This window comes from Lutjanus erythropterus, chromosome 8 (genome assembly GCF_056507025.1).
Source record: "Lutjanus erythropterus isolate fLutEry1 chromosome 8, fLutEry1.hap2, whole genome shotgun sequence".
In the NCBI taxonomy this organism is placed as follows: domain Eukaryota; kingdom Metazoa; phylum Chordata; class Actinopteri; order Lutjaniformes; family Lutjanidae; genus Lutjanus; species Lutjanus erythropterus.
Genome location: NC_139324.1, coordinates 31,832,544 through 31,848,676, shown reverse-complemented (window position 1 = coordinate 31,848,676; position 16,133 = coordinate 31,832,544). Strand labels below are relative to the sequence as shown.

General features: G+C 39.0%; 1 protein-coding gene across 1 annotated transcript; it reads left to right on the top strand.

The window, feature by feature from the left end:
* The first annotated feature begins 254 nt into the window (after positions 1–254).
* Positions 255–14,787, top strand: arsh (arylsulfatase H). Its single transcript, XM_084724107.1, has 11 exons — positions 255–316; positions 2,356–2,508; positions 2,682–2,803; positions 2,906–3,028; positions 5,249–5,451; positions 7,313–7,533; positions 9,424–9,560; positions 11,614–11,751; positions 12,154–12,313; positions 12,885–13,006; positions 14,345–14,787. Exons 1-11 carry the CDS (start codon positions 297–299, stop codon positions 14,752–14,754), a joined length of 1,809 nt encoding a protein of 602 aa, XP_084580233.1. The 5' UTR covers positions 255–296; the 3' UTR covers positions 14,755–14,787.
* The last annotated feature ends 1,346 nt before the right edge of the window (positions 14,788–16,133 follow it).

The window sequence follows — 16,133 nt, the reverse complement described above, 5'->3', positions numbered from 1 at the left end:
TTGAAAACCACTACTTTATCCAATTCTGTTCCAAAGTGAATCATCTCTACATATGCGATATGTGTGTGCAACATGAATGGACTACAACTCTTATTTTCTTGTGCAACCTTGTGTTGTATGATGATAAATAAGCCGCCTTGATATTTACACTGCTCTAGAAGAGAACTTTACCTGTGCGCATTTACTCCACACATTAAGGTAAATGTGGCAGTGCGCTGATAAGCCGGTCAGTACTGCAGCGTCAGGGGGGCGGACCTCATGACAGACGTGGAAATGTGTGAGATTCTTGCTACTTTATGAATCAGTCATTGTGCAGGTATGAGGTGAGTCCATTTGCCTTTTTCACACAACAGCACATGCAATATTTTACGGCTGAATAACCGTAAAAACAGCTGAATGCACAAAAAAAAGTCAGAAAGAAAACTAAATGATGCCTTTGAATGACGACGACGGTTTTGCTTTCAGTGCATTGCAGACTTTGCACTTTTCCTGTGAACCTAAAAACTTTCTTTGCTCACTTTACACTGTGCATCACCTTCACTGCTTCCACATCAGACAGTTAAACAGAGGACAGAGTTTAGAGAAGTTTAGTCATTCCTGCTGGACAAGGAGACACTTCCTGAGTTCTTGCAGGGAAACTGAAAGTTGTTGGCAGTGTTCCATAGTGTGAAGTGAGAAGGAACCAGTTCCACTTCTATCCTTTTTTTTTGCCTGTGCGGAGGAACTGTTTGTCAAACTAGAGATGCGATTTCTGAAGAAGTTGCGCAAGCTGAGGCCAAACTGCAATGCTGCCTTGAATACAATAAAGTTTGAATGATTTGAATGTTTGTTCAAAGGCTGACGCTACACTGAATAGCTGCCATGATAACATAATAATATTTGAATTATGTAGAATATTTGAATATTAGTTAAAAAGCTGATGATAACAGCTGATAGCTGATGACCATGATGACAATATGATATTTAAATCATGTGGAATATTTGAATGTTTGTTGAAAGGCTGACACCACGCTAAATATAGTGATGTCTGAATTATGTGGAATTTTTTGAATGTTTCTAGACAGGCTGAAGCCACACTGAATGGCTGCCATGATAATATATATTAAAATATATAAAGAATGCCGGCTGATATTTTGATATCTGAATTCTTTTACTCCCCAATACTTGCATCCGTTCCAAGAGTCCAGTATCTACTCAAAAAAAAATAAATATGCAATTTATCAAATGATCAGTCATCAAAAGGTTATCAACAAAAACTCTGAGAATAGATTAATTACTAATGATGGAATGTAAGTACATTCAACTAAGTACTGTACTGAGGAATTTCAGGTACTTTACTTAACTTATACAGTACTTACATATTTATGAGACTAGAACAGTTGAAAGAGTTTCTGTTGCAGTTTGTGTGCGGTCATATCATATAATAACCGTACTACAGTATCACTGGTATGTGCAAATATGTTCAATCACACACACACACACACCCCTCTACACCATCCAGTTACAACAAGAACCACAATAAATAAGTTCTGTGACTTTATTGGGTTTTATTGGGTGTGAATGCTGCAAGCACATTCATACTTTCAGAGATATTCCAGGTTTTACGGTTTTCCCATTGAAAATGAATTACAGAATCTTAAAAAAAATTAATCTTTTTTCAATTCAAAATTTCAGTATCTCTTTTAGTTTTTCTACACCGGCAGTTTAAAAAACATGAACTTTTCAGCTCTTCTCAGACTTTTACATTAGTGTGTATTGCGTGGAATTATCAGAGCTAGAGTGGGTGATGTCATCGCCTGTCTGTGTCTCTCTGTCTGTCTGTCTCTTTCTGTCTCCAACTTGGACATTTTAGACTGCAGTCGTTTTTTTTAACTGTTAAGAAATTCGAACTTTGAGCTGTTTCATGTAAAATTGTTTCCTTCTTTCTTTCTTCAGATTTATGTCTTTCAGTTTTCTAACAAACATTCATATTTTCTACATAATTCTAATATTATTGTATTTTCATGGCAGGTATTCAGTGTGGCATCAGCTTTTTAACTAATATTGAAATACTCTGCAAAATTCAAATATTATATTTTCAAAGCAGCTATTCAGTGTGGCATCAGCTTTTTAACAAAAAATCAAATATTCTACCTAATTCGAATATCATTACATTAAAAAGGCAGGTATTCAGTGTGGATTCAGCTTTTCAACTAATATTCTGATATTCTACATAATTCTAATATTATTATATACTGATTTAGACCAACATTGCTGTGCTAGGCCAATATCAGGCTGACCATTATATAGTGGACTTGCTCTTAATTTTACATTGAATGAAATTGCCAAAATCGCTTTTTAATCTTTCACCCTAAGGTCCCCCCTGTTGGCACATCTTCTCTTCCTGCTCCTGATAGCAGGAAGTGATGTCACAGGGGATGAGGCAGGCAGGAAGCCCAACTTTGTCCTGATGATAGTGGACGACCTGGGCATCGGTGATATAGGATGCTACGGCAACGATACCATCAGGTCAGTCCTGACAGATATTTTACCGCTCCGTTTCTTCCCCTTTTGCTCACCTGTTGCCTGCTTGTATCCTCTCCGTTTTCTGTCATAAAGTTTTCATTATTGACGTCTTCTCAGCCTGTTTATTACATCAAATCTGTGATTTTTCAATATCTGTTCTCACTCTGTCCCTGTAGGACTCCTAACATCGACAGACTTGCTTCTGAAGGTGTAAAGCTGAATCAGCACATTGCAGCTGCTCCTCTCTGCACCCCTAGCCGCGCCGCCTTCATGACGGGTCGCTACGCCGTCCGCTCAGGTAAAAGATAATCTTAAACTTGTTCAGCCAGCAACGAGTGACAGCATGTTCCATATTTGTTTACTCGGTTAATTTTTGCTTATGTGTTTGGATGTTGGCCAGGAATGGGCAGCACAGGCCGTGTGCAGGTGCTGCTTTTCCTCGGAGGTTCAGGGGGGCTCCCACCCAGTGAGACCACCTTTGCAAAGAGGCTGCAGCAGCAGGGATACACCACCGGCCTAGTGGGTGAGATAACATGATGTATTCATTTAGTCACTGATCCTCATTGTGGAATTTCTCCTGACCCAGTGACCTTTCACCAGGCGGCAGAGATAAGACAGTTGTAGAAGCTGCCAGGTGTATGTATATTAAATATAAAGTGTTGATCTTTCTGTACACAGACTCACAAAAGAGGCACTGTCTTTTAAGTCAGTTAAAAACAATTGAATCTCTTTATTGTCACAGCCTAGTCGTGTTAGACCTTAAAGCAAACAAACTGTGACATGTTTTGGCGTCAAGCCTTTGTCAGGAAGTCAAACAGATCAAATGGAACAAAAGACACTTTTATAGTGGTGTTTCAACATTTGATCTGTTTGACTACTTCACAAAGGCTTGATGATGAAACTCGTCAGAGTGTTTTTATTTTAAGGCCCAGTATGACCATGGCATGACAATTAGGGGTGTGATGATTCACTCAGGCATTCGATGCATCAGGTAAGATGCAAGTGCAACAATTCAGAAGGCATGAATCAGAAAAAAATGATGCAGCACTGGCATATCGCTATGTTTCTTTTTGGCATCAAGAAACTGCTGCTGAACTTTCCTCAGTTTTTTTCTCTTCACCTGCCTCTGCCTGCACCACTCTTCACTGGGCGCCTGCTGCCTCGCTCACACAAAACAAGCGCTTCCCCCTCCCTCTCCTGTCTCTCCTCTTCATTTCCTCAAAACAGACAGTGAAAGAACTGACGCTGCACCATGTCACACAAACAAACTTTCATAACCCGCGAGTGGGGAATAAGTTTGGGTTTTATACGAAACATGAGGAACACTGCTGCAAATCATTTATGCAAAACGTGCCGGAGAGCAGCGTACAGAGCCTCCCGTCTCCCGACCCACAGAGACATCATGTCACTGGGAGAAGAGGTAACACGTAGCATCACTGCTCCTCCACACCCAACTTCCTCCACACGGTCAATTCAATCAAAACCACATTACTCTTGAAATATGGAACAGAATTGCATGTCATCTTACTGAGATGATGAATGAGATTCCTTATAAGATATTCACACCACTGCAGTGTCTCTCTCTCTCTGTCTCTCCTGCTATTGGATTTAGTAAAACTCAGGATTTCTTCTTGCAGCTAATAGTACAAATTCAGCATTAGCAGAATCAAAATATAAAGATTCACACTCTGCAGTGTATCACATTGGACCGTGACAGGGCTGAATCATATCGTTTCGAATCATTAGCTGTTTAAAAATTTCTAAGATGCATTGCATCATTGAACATGTATCAATATTCATATCAAATCATCTCCGTCAGTGACAGCCACACCCCTAATTAAAATAAAGGCATTTTAGTTGTTTTAAAAGAGAATCCCTTGGGTTTTTTGGGTTTTGTGTACACATGTCCCTGTCCAAAGAGCCCTTCAAATAAACTCCCACTCCTACCCAAACATTTTGCTGGGTATTTCTGTGCTTATTGGTTTTCTACTTGGATAATAAAACTTGAATCTTTTGCATGTTGGCAGCACACAAAACCATATGGTTTTGCATTTGGCACACACTGTTTTTTGCAAATAAAAGAGAGATGCCCAGGTGTGTGTAGGATGTTGAAATGAAACAGTTTTGCCACATTCCTGTCTCTTCTGTTTTATTTATTTATTTATTTTGTTTGTTTGTTGTTTTTAGCAGTTAACTAACACCAGTGTTCTACCTAAACTTTTGCAAGCAGGCTTTAGGGCTACATTAGATTTTCTCAAGTTTCAGCAAAAAATGCATGGCATCTCTAATCCATCTGGTGAAGTTAGCAGGTGCTTGTTCCTCAAGGAGAGAAGAATGAGATGTCTGGGACGTACATGCTATTACTATATCGGTTTTGCCTTTAAGGGAGGGAGCTCCAGGCGTAAATCCAAAACAAAAAGGCTCATATGGGAGTGGGAGTGATGTCTTTTTGAAACATCTTAGTGTAGGTGTTGAAAATATTGGCCCAAAATTTGTCAAATTTGGGATCGGACCACGGCATGTGTATGTAATCTGCTGGTTGACCTTTGCAGTGAGAGAATGAAGGGTCTACATCATGGAAATTTTTCTCCAGTCCAATTTTGAGTTGTAGAGAAAAGGTGTGGACTAAGTCAGTGCAGTCTCCCACTGTCTCATCTGTCGTCTCCTGACATCCTGTAGTGAGTGAGGAATGATATCTGCTCTGTTTTTGAGTGTCTGGTGCTCCATCTGTGTGTCCCTGCAGGTAAGTGGCACTTGGGCGTGAACTGTGAACACAGAGGGGACCACTGCCACCATCCCAACCAGCATGGCTTCAGCTACTTCTACGGCCTGCCGTTCACTCTGTTCAATGACTGTGCACCCGGAGAGGGGAGCGATGTCCTGGTAGACCTCCAGCACACACTCCAAAATCTCACCATGCTGCTTGGAATTGGACTTTTCACGCTGGTAAGGGTGGTTTTTGTGTCACTTTAGCCTTTATTTTCCTCTCCTTGGAAATGTCATGACAAAAACACAAAGGTGCAGCTGAAAAAGCCAAAAAGAGGCACGTAATAATAATAAGGAAAAGATGGCTGAGCTGGGAAACGAAAATAAAAACAATACCAAAACAAAGAGACAAGAGAGATTCATTTGAGTTGCCAGAAAAATAGAAGATGGAAAAAAAACAAAGAGTTGCTGTGCCATTCACCCTACAGCAGAATAACAGATGCGTAACCACTTACATACAAGCTACAGGGTAGAAAAAAAAAGATTGGGAACAGAAGCTGCAATTGTGAAATTTACAGTCACGCCAGCCAGAAACCTGTTTTAGGGGAAGGCAGAGTAATGTCGAAACTGAGGTAGAACAAAGAAAAAAAATGTTTGTTCTAAAGAAGACAGATTAATGAGCGCAAAATAGAGAAGTGCCCAGCAGGAATAATTATTTACAGTACATTTAACAAAGGACACAATGTACAGTTTGTTCTCTTGGTGGAAGTAACTAACTTTGGTAATGGGATGGGGTATCATCTAGTGGCAAAATCATGGAATTGCATGAGAATCCAACTTCCAGACAGTAATATGAAGTGTAGGGATGTTAATGATTAATCATTAATGGATTCATCGCCATGAAGCACTTAACTATTAAAAATGTATGAGCTGACCATGTCTGTTTTGTTCACCATTCCTCTGGAGCTCGCAGGTTTTCTCATAGTAACTGTGCTGCATTTGATATTGTTTTGTTTGGCAGCACCATTTGTTAAAGGACAGGTGGATAAAAGATGCGAGCAAGAGCATTATTGTTTTTATTATTCTGTTAGCTTAAAGGTTGTGCTTCATGAATTGTTTCACATAACAAAATATATTAGAGATTTCTCCTTTAATTTGTCATTTTTAATCAATTAAACTGTTGTTAACATTTTGAACTATCGGCTAAGAAAAATGCACACAATTTGCATAAAGTGTCACGATACCACAATATTACATGCAATACAGTTCAACAGCCTCCCAATGAGTCCTGCAGTTAAAATGATAATGTTAAGTATTGGTACGTTATTAGAGACATGTTGATTCAACAATTGTAATAGTGTTATGTTTGGTTGCATTATAATATAAAGTGTGCATATGTTAGCCCTTTGCTGACTGTGTGTTTTATATTTTGGCTCTTTCCTCGTCAGACATTAAAGTTTTGTATTGCACAGCACAGTGGTTTCCAAACTTGGGTCCAGCCCCCCTGGTGGGGGCGAAGCGCTGCTGTAGGGGGGAGACATATGAAATGAAACAAAGTAAATATGATTTATGTAGGGAAAATAAACAAACAAGAGACAACAAAAAAGTCTGCTGTTGCTATCATGCTAACCTTTATTTCACTCAAATTAAATAGAGTTTTTATTAGTTGCTGACCCAGTTTTTTCCCCAATTTCTTTTTCTTATTTTGGGTGTTAAAGGTCCAGTGTGTAAGGTTTCTGTGGATTTATTAGGAGAATATGGCCAACATGGTATATGATATTCATTCGTGTATAATCAGTATAATTGTTGTGTTTTGTTACCTTTGTGGCGTTTATATCTACAGAGGGCCTGGGTCCTCTTCCATGATGGCTGCCATGTTGCTCCGCCATGTCTCTACAGCAGACCGGAGCGGACAAACCAAACACTGACTCTAGATTCAGCCCGTCACGTTTTGCACGAGTTTCATGGCCACTGTAGTTCTTCCTAGGTGCTTGGAAGGAGAGATGCCACATAATCTTCATCACTGGTCCTCTAAGAAACTTCACTGAAACCTGAGTTTCTGATCCCAGGCTTTTTAATTGGTGTGTGCATTAATTTTCAGGTGTGTGTCCGTGTGTGTGGCCTCCTTGATGTCGGCCTGTGGCTCCTGGTAGCACTTTTTTTTCTCACCATCCTAGCAACCGCTGTGTGGTATGTGCCCTTTAAACTCATGCCCACCTGGAACTGCATCCTCATGAGGAACCAAGAAGTGATCGAACAGCCAATGACAGTGGAGACGCTGCCCCAGAGGTTGCTGGGAGAAGCACAGAATTTTTTAAAGAGGTAGGAATGCAGGCGGAAAATAACATGTTTATGTCTTTTTATTTTATTCACCTTAAAGCCCTCTGGGTAGCTTTTGCAATCTGTTCAGAATAGCTTCATATTTTATGTACGTCTGTGGTCTGATCACAGGTTGATGAGACTTGTTCTTACCACAGAGACAACACGTGTGAAATTGTACTTTTACTGGTTCTCCTCTGTCATTGTATGCATACAGCTGATTATCATTTTCAGATTCTATAGTGAGAAAATGGACTTCAGATGTTAAAAAGCAATTTCAAAAAAGGATAAAGTTGCAATAAGTTTCATCAGCAAAGATCAGTTTAATTTAAGATTAGTTCTAATCAGAGATTAGCAAAACTAGGCCCAGATTTAAATAAAGTAGAGCTCTGTTGCATGATTCAAAACCAGTCTCTCTTTAGTAAATCCAACACCCATTTACACTTGGTATTAAAATGCTTATCCATCCTTATCAGCTTAACATAGGTGGGTACAGATCACATTTTAATACCAGGTGTAAATGGGGTGTCAGTTTATTGATGTAAACTGAATCAATTTAGTCAATCAATATGAAGATGCTGGCTTACTGAGATTAAAATAAACAGATAAATACAAATAAATTTGACTGCTGTTAGGACCTACTAAGTATAAAAGAGGGCAGGAAACTGGTGACATTCAGCTGCTCTGTATTTCTTAACAAAACATTGCATTGTATGCTAGCTTGCTAAAAAAAATGGAAAAAGTTATATTTGTTGTTAGCTAGCTAAAAGTTTTTTTTTGTTTTTTGAATAATATTGTTTGCTGGCTAGCTACAAAGAAGAATAAAATGTAATATTGTTTGCTAGTTAGCAAAAAAAGAAAAAGTGTTATATTGTTTGCTAGCTAGCTAAAAAAAGGGGGGGGGGGCTGTTATGTTCATTGCTAGCTAGCTTAAAAAAAAGAAAAGTGTTATATTGTTTGCCAACTAACTAAAAAGGAAAAAGTGTAAAATTGGTTTATGGCTAGCTGGAAAAAAAATGTTATGTTGTTTGCTAGCTAGCTAAAAAGTTGGTTAACCTACTTAGCCTACTAATGTCAGCTCAGCAGAAGATTCACTTACATCATAATATAATAATATTATAATCAATAATATAATCATGATAATCATAATATATAATATAAATCCATCTCAAAAAGGCAGCCATTTTAAAAGCTAATCCTCCTCAAGTGTAAGTTTAATGTTCATACTGAATTACAGTTTAAATTGGATTTTAAAGTTTTGGTGAAACGGAATTATTAATAATTAATCAATTAACAAAATTAATCTTGGTTTGGAGTAAAAACTAAACCGAAGTTTAAATTGTATCTGTCTTACTATTAAGTTGGGTTTTAAAGTTTGTTTCAACATATTAATTTACAATATTTATAAAATTAAACCATGATTTAATCAGATTTAAAAATGCATCCTTGTTGGTGTAACCCGGTTTTACACATTAATCTCACTGTCAACAGTCAGGCACTCAGCCCAAAGCCCATTTGTTTCTACTGATGACATACATATTTAAAAATACTGTTTTTAATGAAAGAGCTGGGCGTTGTACTATTTTCAGCTATACATTAATACTCATGTGGTGTGCTAGTGAGTATTAATGCACCAGAACAGAGTATGTTAGATTGACTTTACGTAAACTGCTCATGTTTATCCTCATAAAGGAAAATGTGATTCTTTGTTTTTGACATCAGTGGAAGTCTATGGCACAGAGGAATAAGCTTTATCAGGTGTTGGCTACAGGCAACGCTGTTTTTTTTTTTTTATTTAGCGCCGCCTGACCCTTAATCACACCTGACATTAAACCAACATTAATGAATAATATTTAAACTAACACTCATGGCTGACGGTTTTCTCCTCTTCAGGAATGTTGATCGCCCGTTCCTCCTCCTCTTCTCGTTGGCCCATATCCACACACCGCTCTTCAAAAACCCGGCCTTTGCGGGCAAAAGTCAACACGGTCGCTACGGTGATAACCTAGAAGAAGTGGACTGGATGATCGGTGAGTGAGGGCTGTAAAGTCAGTGTGCTGATATTGGCGTGCCGCGTTAAACATTATTTACTGGCCTAGTTTGAGAGTGATTAGCTTGACCGGCCCAGTGAAACAATTTTCGAAGGTGCAAACATCCAGTCATCACTGTGGGCCCTGTGTATAATTAGGGTATCTAGGGTATATTTTGTTTTTTTTCTGATACCAGTGGTAAAACCTGGCAGGTTTGGGGAATTTCTCCCTTTCCACCTTGATAAGTACAATGCAATTCAACATAGTTCCATACGTTCATACCCCAATTCACTATAGATATGCAAAACACAATAAAATACATATACCATAACATATATACTACAGTATGCTAACTTTTGTAAATTAGAGCCAATCAAAGTGTGGAACATCATAATATGTGGGACATGGGATAAAAAGTGGTTTGCCCAAAATGTAAAAAAAAAAAAAAGGAGATGGTCAACAACTTTTTTTTTCACCGCTAATGCAAATTTTGACTTGAAATTGAACAATATATTAACTGTTGACTTTAGAAAGTATAATCAATATATAGAAATAAATACAAAACACTTAAATTAACAAAACAAATTCAAATAATAAAACCTACCCCAACTACAGTAACTTGACTGTGACAGTACTAATTACAGTAAAATAAATTTTGAGTACCTTTGTTACTTCAGCCGATGGAGTCTACAGTCCTGGAAAGTGCCAGAATTGAAACACGTAGGACAGTCCTAAACACTTGACTTAATCTCAGCATTGGTTCCAATCCAAATTAGAGAACATTTAAAAACAACAGTTGACCAAAGTGCGGTACAGTAAAATACAATAAAAATCAGCTTTTATTGGTCCCACATGGCAAAATTGCAGTGTGGCAGCAACAAAGTGGATAGCAAAAGTAGAAAGAAGCACCAATAAAATAAATAAATAAGTAAAGAGCAATATAAACAGGCGATAAAAAATAGGCACAATATAATTTAGAGGAAAAGTAAAAATAAGAGCAATATAAACAAGATCAAACATGAAAGATTGGAATAGTATACAAGATGAAATAGATAAAATAAGAACAATGTCTAATTTACAGCATTGCACATGGAAATATTGATATTGCACAGTTGAAATGAAAATACATCAGAGTGATAAGTCAGTACACATTAAAACACCACCATAAAATAACACAATAAAAGGTTGTTAAAGGTCAGAGAAATACTGCGGCTAGTCAGCGTAATCAAATTGTAAGTAAACAATAAGATCAATCCTAAAACGTACCGTGAGCCCGTGCAGGGAGGTCTGTGTGTGGAAATGAGTTCACGCCTGCGTTTTCCTGTGAAAAGACAAGCTGCTGCGTTCTGGACCATAAAAGGGAGGTTTGGCTGTCACTAACATAAAGTGCATTACAGTAGTCAAGTCTGGTCATATCGCTACAAGATAAAAATGACTTGACCCTCAGCTGTAAAAAGATATGATTTATCTGCTGACTTAAAACAGTGGTTGGCATTTTGAGCCATTTTCAACCCATTAAATGCCGATTTTTTTAATATATTTATCAAGAAATGTCGATATTATCACCAGCAATGATGTGTTTCATCACAGCACATTAATAGAATTTAGTTTACTGCCGAAAAAGCACGTTCAAAAGAAAAAATGAGAGAAAATGAGTACTGCAGTCCAAATATCGAGTGAGAGTCATAGACTGTATATTTAATGGTTGAAATCCTATTTAATAAACGGTCTGTGGTTGAAGCCAGATGCCTAACTGTCAGTTGTCTGTCAATGTCAAGCTGAGCCTGTTATCCTGAATCAAAATCCCGCTGCTCTGAAATAAAACACTCAGGACGACGAGTAAAGTGGTTTCCTGTCTCTCTGCCTGCAAAACTCCGATAACATTTTGTACAGTGTAACAGTTATAAACATCTACTCCTTCTACAAGATTATTAATTAATTCAGTTCTAATTACTGTAAACAGACATACATGAATACATGTCATGGTCATTTTATGATTTATTACAGTAAATATATCACAGATTTACCCTTATGTTACCCTAATGTTTTCTAGGTAAAATGACGGAGACGGTGGACTCTCTCGGCCTGGCCAACAATACTCTGATGTACTTTACCTCGGACCACGGCGGACACCTAGAGGATTCTGATCCGCTAATCGGCCAGAAAGGAGGCTGGAACAGCATCTATAAAGGCAGACATCTCACCTCACACTGATTTTTATGACAGTTACTTTAACTGCAGTCTTTGATGTGATTATAACAGACGTCCACATGTTCCTCTGGTATTTGAAGTCTCAAAAAAAATCTACGAACAGTTAGTCAGAGATGGCAAAAGTACATACATTAGACTGTTAAACCATTCTAATTTCAAGTAAGATTTAAAAAAAAAAACAATATACAAACCTGCAAACTAGTCGCTCGCAAAGTGTCCAACGCAATGACCCATTAACTGGAGTGAGGCCAGCGACTGGTTAAAGTGTGTCCCCACCGTCATTCAGTGTAAAAATTCAGAAAAATAGTCTATAGCATGATTAAATTGCCATTATTCAACGTATAATGACACACATTTGTGTTGTGTAATTTCTCACCTACAGGGGGGAAGGCTATGGGGGGCTGGGAGGGCGGGATCAGGGTCCCTGGTATTTTTCGCTGGCCTGGCAGACTGGCAGCTGGAAGAGTGGTGGATGAACCCACTAGCCTCATGGACCTTTATCCAACACTGAAGCATTTGGCCGAGGACACGCAACCAGACAGGTAAAAACTGGCTGAATGTGGGCGGCTTTCTTTTTATTGTGTGTCCTCTCGCTCGCTGAGTCTCGTTTGTCTCCCCGGAGTTTTATTCCTGGAAGGGTTGAAAAGCTTCTGTTATTTGTTGAATACAATAGAGGACCAACCCTTTGTTTAGAGTTGAGAAAGAGGAGAGGACAGACCATACAATTACTGTAAACCTGAGCATAATAATTTAATGTTCTGTTGCCAGATGATTACAGTGTGGATCCATAAGTATCTCATTATCTGTAAACAACCACAGCCTTTGTTTTGGAGGAGGCTGCAGGGTGAGCATTGATTTAGCTAATTTAGCAAGAATTGTAGGTGACAACTTATTACTTATTATTGATCCTGGCATAACAAGCTTGTACTCCCAATATAATTAAATTTCTTAATACAGTATTTATAACATGATAATTACAATGTGAGATAGTTTATCACAGAGCAAAAGGTCAACGGTCGAGAATCTCTGTCTGTCTGTGGCAATACTGGATCCCTTGACTTTAAAGCACATTTGTGTTTCACCTCCACCCTCTTCCCTCTCTTTTATTTCCAGACAATTAGATGGCTATAACCTCATGCCACTGCTGGAAGGGAAGGCAGAGCGATCAGAGCATGAATTCATGTTCCACTACTGTGGCATCTACCTGAATGCAGTACGCTGGCACCCACCGGGAAGTAAGTTCACACCTATAGACACAGAGATGCATTTAATCATCTAGCACAGTGTTTCTGGTTGCCATAAAACCTGCTGTTTCAAATCCAAATGCACTGAACTTTTAGACATTCTCAAATAGAATACCATAGAATAGAGCTTAAAGTGGCCATGTTGTGCCTTTTGGGTTTTTACCTTTAGTGTGTTAGATACGTTTCTGTGCACACAACATGTCTGCAAAGTCACAAAGACCAAAGTTCATGTCAAAGGGAGTTACTCATTCCTACAGAAAACAAATAATATGAACGCAGCGGTTAGCGGCATAGAAAAACAATGAGACAGCCAGCGCAAAGTGTTTTTACTGCTGATCAACTGCTGAGGCCTTTAGACCATAAACCCTTAAATATAACACCACTCACTGAGATCGGTTGAAAAATAAACATTATAGTACTTTTATCATTTATCTTCACTTATCAAAAATGGCGCAGATGTTTATATATGATCCAAATGCCTGTATGGTGCCCACATATATATGCATCTATGAGGCTCTTCATTGAAGGTGTGACCCTGCCGCCTCAAACTTCACCAAAGTTGAACCTGATGCAAAGAAATGATGGGAATTCACAGTGATGCCCCTTAATTCATGCATGTGTGACTGGGCCCTTATCCTGATCAGAGTTTAAACGAAGTGTTTCAGACAGGGTGGATATAGGCCAGTGTTAATTTTGTCAATAAAAACACTGATGTTCATTTCAAGACTTACAACAGTGTAAAATTTAAAAATATTGACAAGAGAAATTCAGACAAAATCTCTGTTCATTCTGCCCCGACGAATAAAGATGAGACAAAACAGTTTGCTCTGCTCGGGTGGACAACCTAATTAGATCACAGTAATCAGCATCGCAAAGCACTAATAAATCTAACAAAGTGTGTGCCTTGTCTTCACCAGCGGGCTGTCAGGTGGAAAGAAAAGAAATGAAAAGAAAAGAGACAACCTGTCTGTGACATTCCTCTCTCATGTTCATATATTGCGAAAGTAAGACTGCTGTGTCGTTCCCAATTAAGACGAATGCCTTGTGGATTAAAGACGTGCTCGAAAGACACCTGAAAACAGAGCGTCCCAGCTCATGTCTCTCTTTTTCTTGCTTTTGTCAAACCTTTAAAGTGAAATGCAATGACAGATCCTTTGACATGCTTGCCAATCATGTTAATGTAACCAAGAAATCTGATAAAGGATGTCTATTGTTTATGTGTTCCAATTCCAGTTTTGCTTTTCAATTCCAACTCTTATTCAGTCCTGAATCTTATTCTTGGTTCTTGGTTGTTCACCTGTTTGTTACCTGATGTGTGTCTCCATCCAGGTGACTCCGTCTTCAAGGTGCACTTCTTCACTCCCAACTTTTCCCCCCCGGGAGCTGGTGGATGTTATGACACTAAAGTCTGTCTCTGTCACGGAGAGCATGTGACGCACCACGACCCACCGCTGGTGTATGACATTTTCCACGATCCCTCAGAGTCCCGCCCGCTGACCTCTGATACTGAGCCGCGATACGCTGAAATCCTTGAGCAGACGGCCAAAGCTGTGGAGAGACACCGAAATACCCTCACGCACAATCGGGCGCCTGATGACGCTCGTTCACAGCCCAACTCAGACGCACACGCCGTTCAAAGCCAGATGACATGGGACAAGATTCTGTGGCGACCCTGGCTGCAGCCCTGCTGTGGGACTTTTCCATTCTGCGGCTGCAAAGAGGACACAACGCGTATTTAAAGGAAACAAAATCCACTGGATAGTCTTATGAAGTTTCCTGAAGCTCATCTGGAATCTACAGGTTTTTCATATTTGATAAATAACATAATACTGTACTTTTTGTGTTTCAGGGTGCATTCATGAGATTTTTAAATGTTCACAACATTTCCAAAGATGTGACATGTAAAGGTTTACATAGATGCTATGGAGCTACGTTCACACTGCAGGCAAAAGTGGCCCAAATCTTTCTCCTTTTTCGTAACAGTGTGAACAGCTCAAGTCACACGAAATCTGATCTTTTCAAATCAGATTCAGGCATCTTTCATATGTGGCCCAAATAAGATACAGGTCTGATATTTTGCAACCCCAGTGCGAACAGTCATATCGGAACTCATGGAACTTTTACGTCACTCCCACATCTGAAGTGTCTTCAAAGGCTCTTGTGGAGAGGCACTGACAGATGCAGTTAAAAGTAGCCCCTCGACACCATGATATTTTGGATGAAATCTCTTTCTGTGAAGCCCTTCACATCAGTCCCACCACACCTGTCTCTCACTTTGCATCTACACACGCCTCCGTACAGAGGTAGCAGCCGTTGCTTCACAAACAGCTGTAATTACAAAAAATTGCCTCTCTTTTCCTCATCCTCATTCTGCTCATGACTTCCATTGCACATCAACTTATACTTAAACTAGAGATGGGACTAAGCCAATCTAATATTGGTGTCAGGGGGCTGATGTCAGGCATTCATCACGCATCGTACTCGCGACACCAATCCACATTCCTAATTAAAGTCTACAGCGTCAGGTGTTTACTTGCAACAGTGTGATTTGAAGGCTCAAGAGACCTTTTCACTTCTGCTCAGCATTTGCATGCAATACAAGAGTAACTTCTGAATTTAAAATTTAAATGCTACGATCCAGCAGGGGTGAAGAGATGTATGATGCCATAAACCACAACCAATAAACCCGCATGTTCTGAACGAACACATTTCAAATGCCTGACAAACACAAAAAAATAAACTTTGCGTTTTGGAATATATATATATTTGCAATGCATTCTGGGGTAGTTATGCAAATGAGGGTCACCTCTCAGGCCATCTGCAACACACATGAATGTCACAAACTGAAATCTTACAGCGCCCCACAAAGGTTTAACGACGCCATTACACAAGCTACACAAGCTTTCCAGACTGAAATTTAGTTTCAGTCTCATGTAATCTTACTACTACTACTACTACTAATAATAATAATGATAATAATAATAATGATGATGATAATAATAATAAGAAGAATAAGAATAAGAATCATCATCATCAAGGAAAACAAGTGTTGGTATGGTAATGGTATATATCCAAATTCAGATTTCAGAACCAGATTGGTGCTTTCCGCACATGTGGG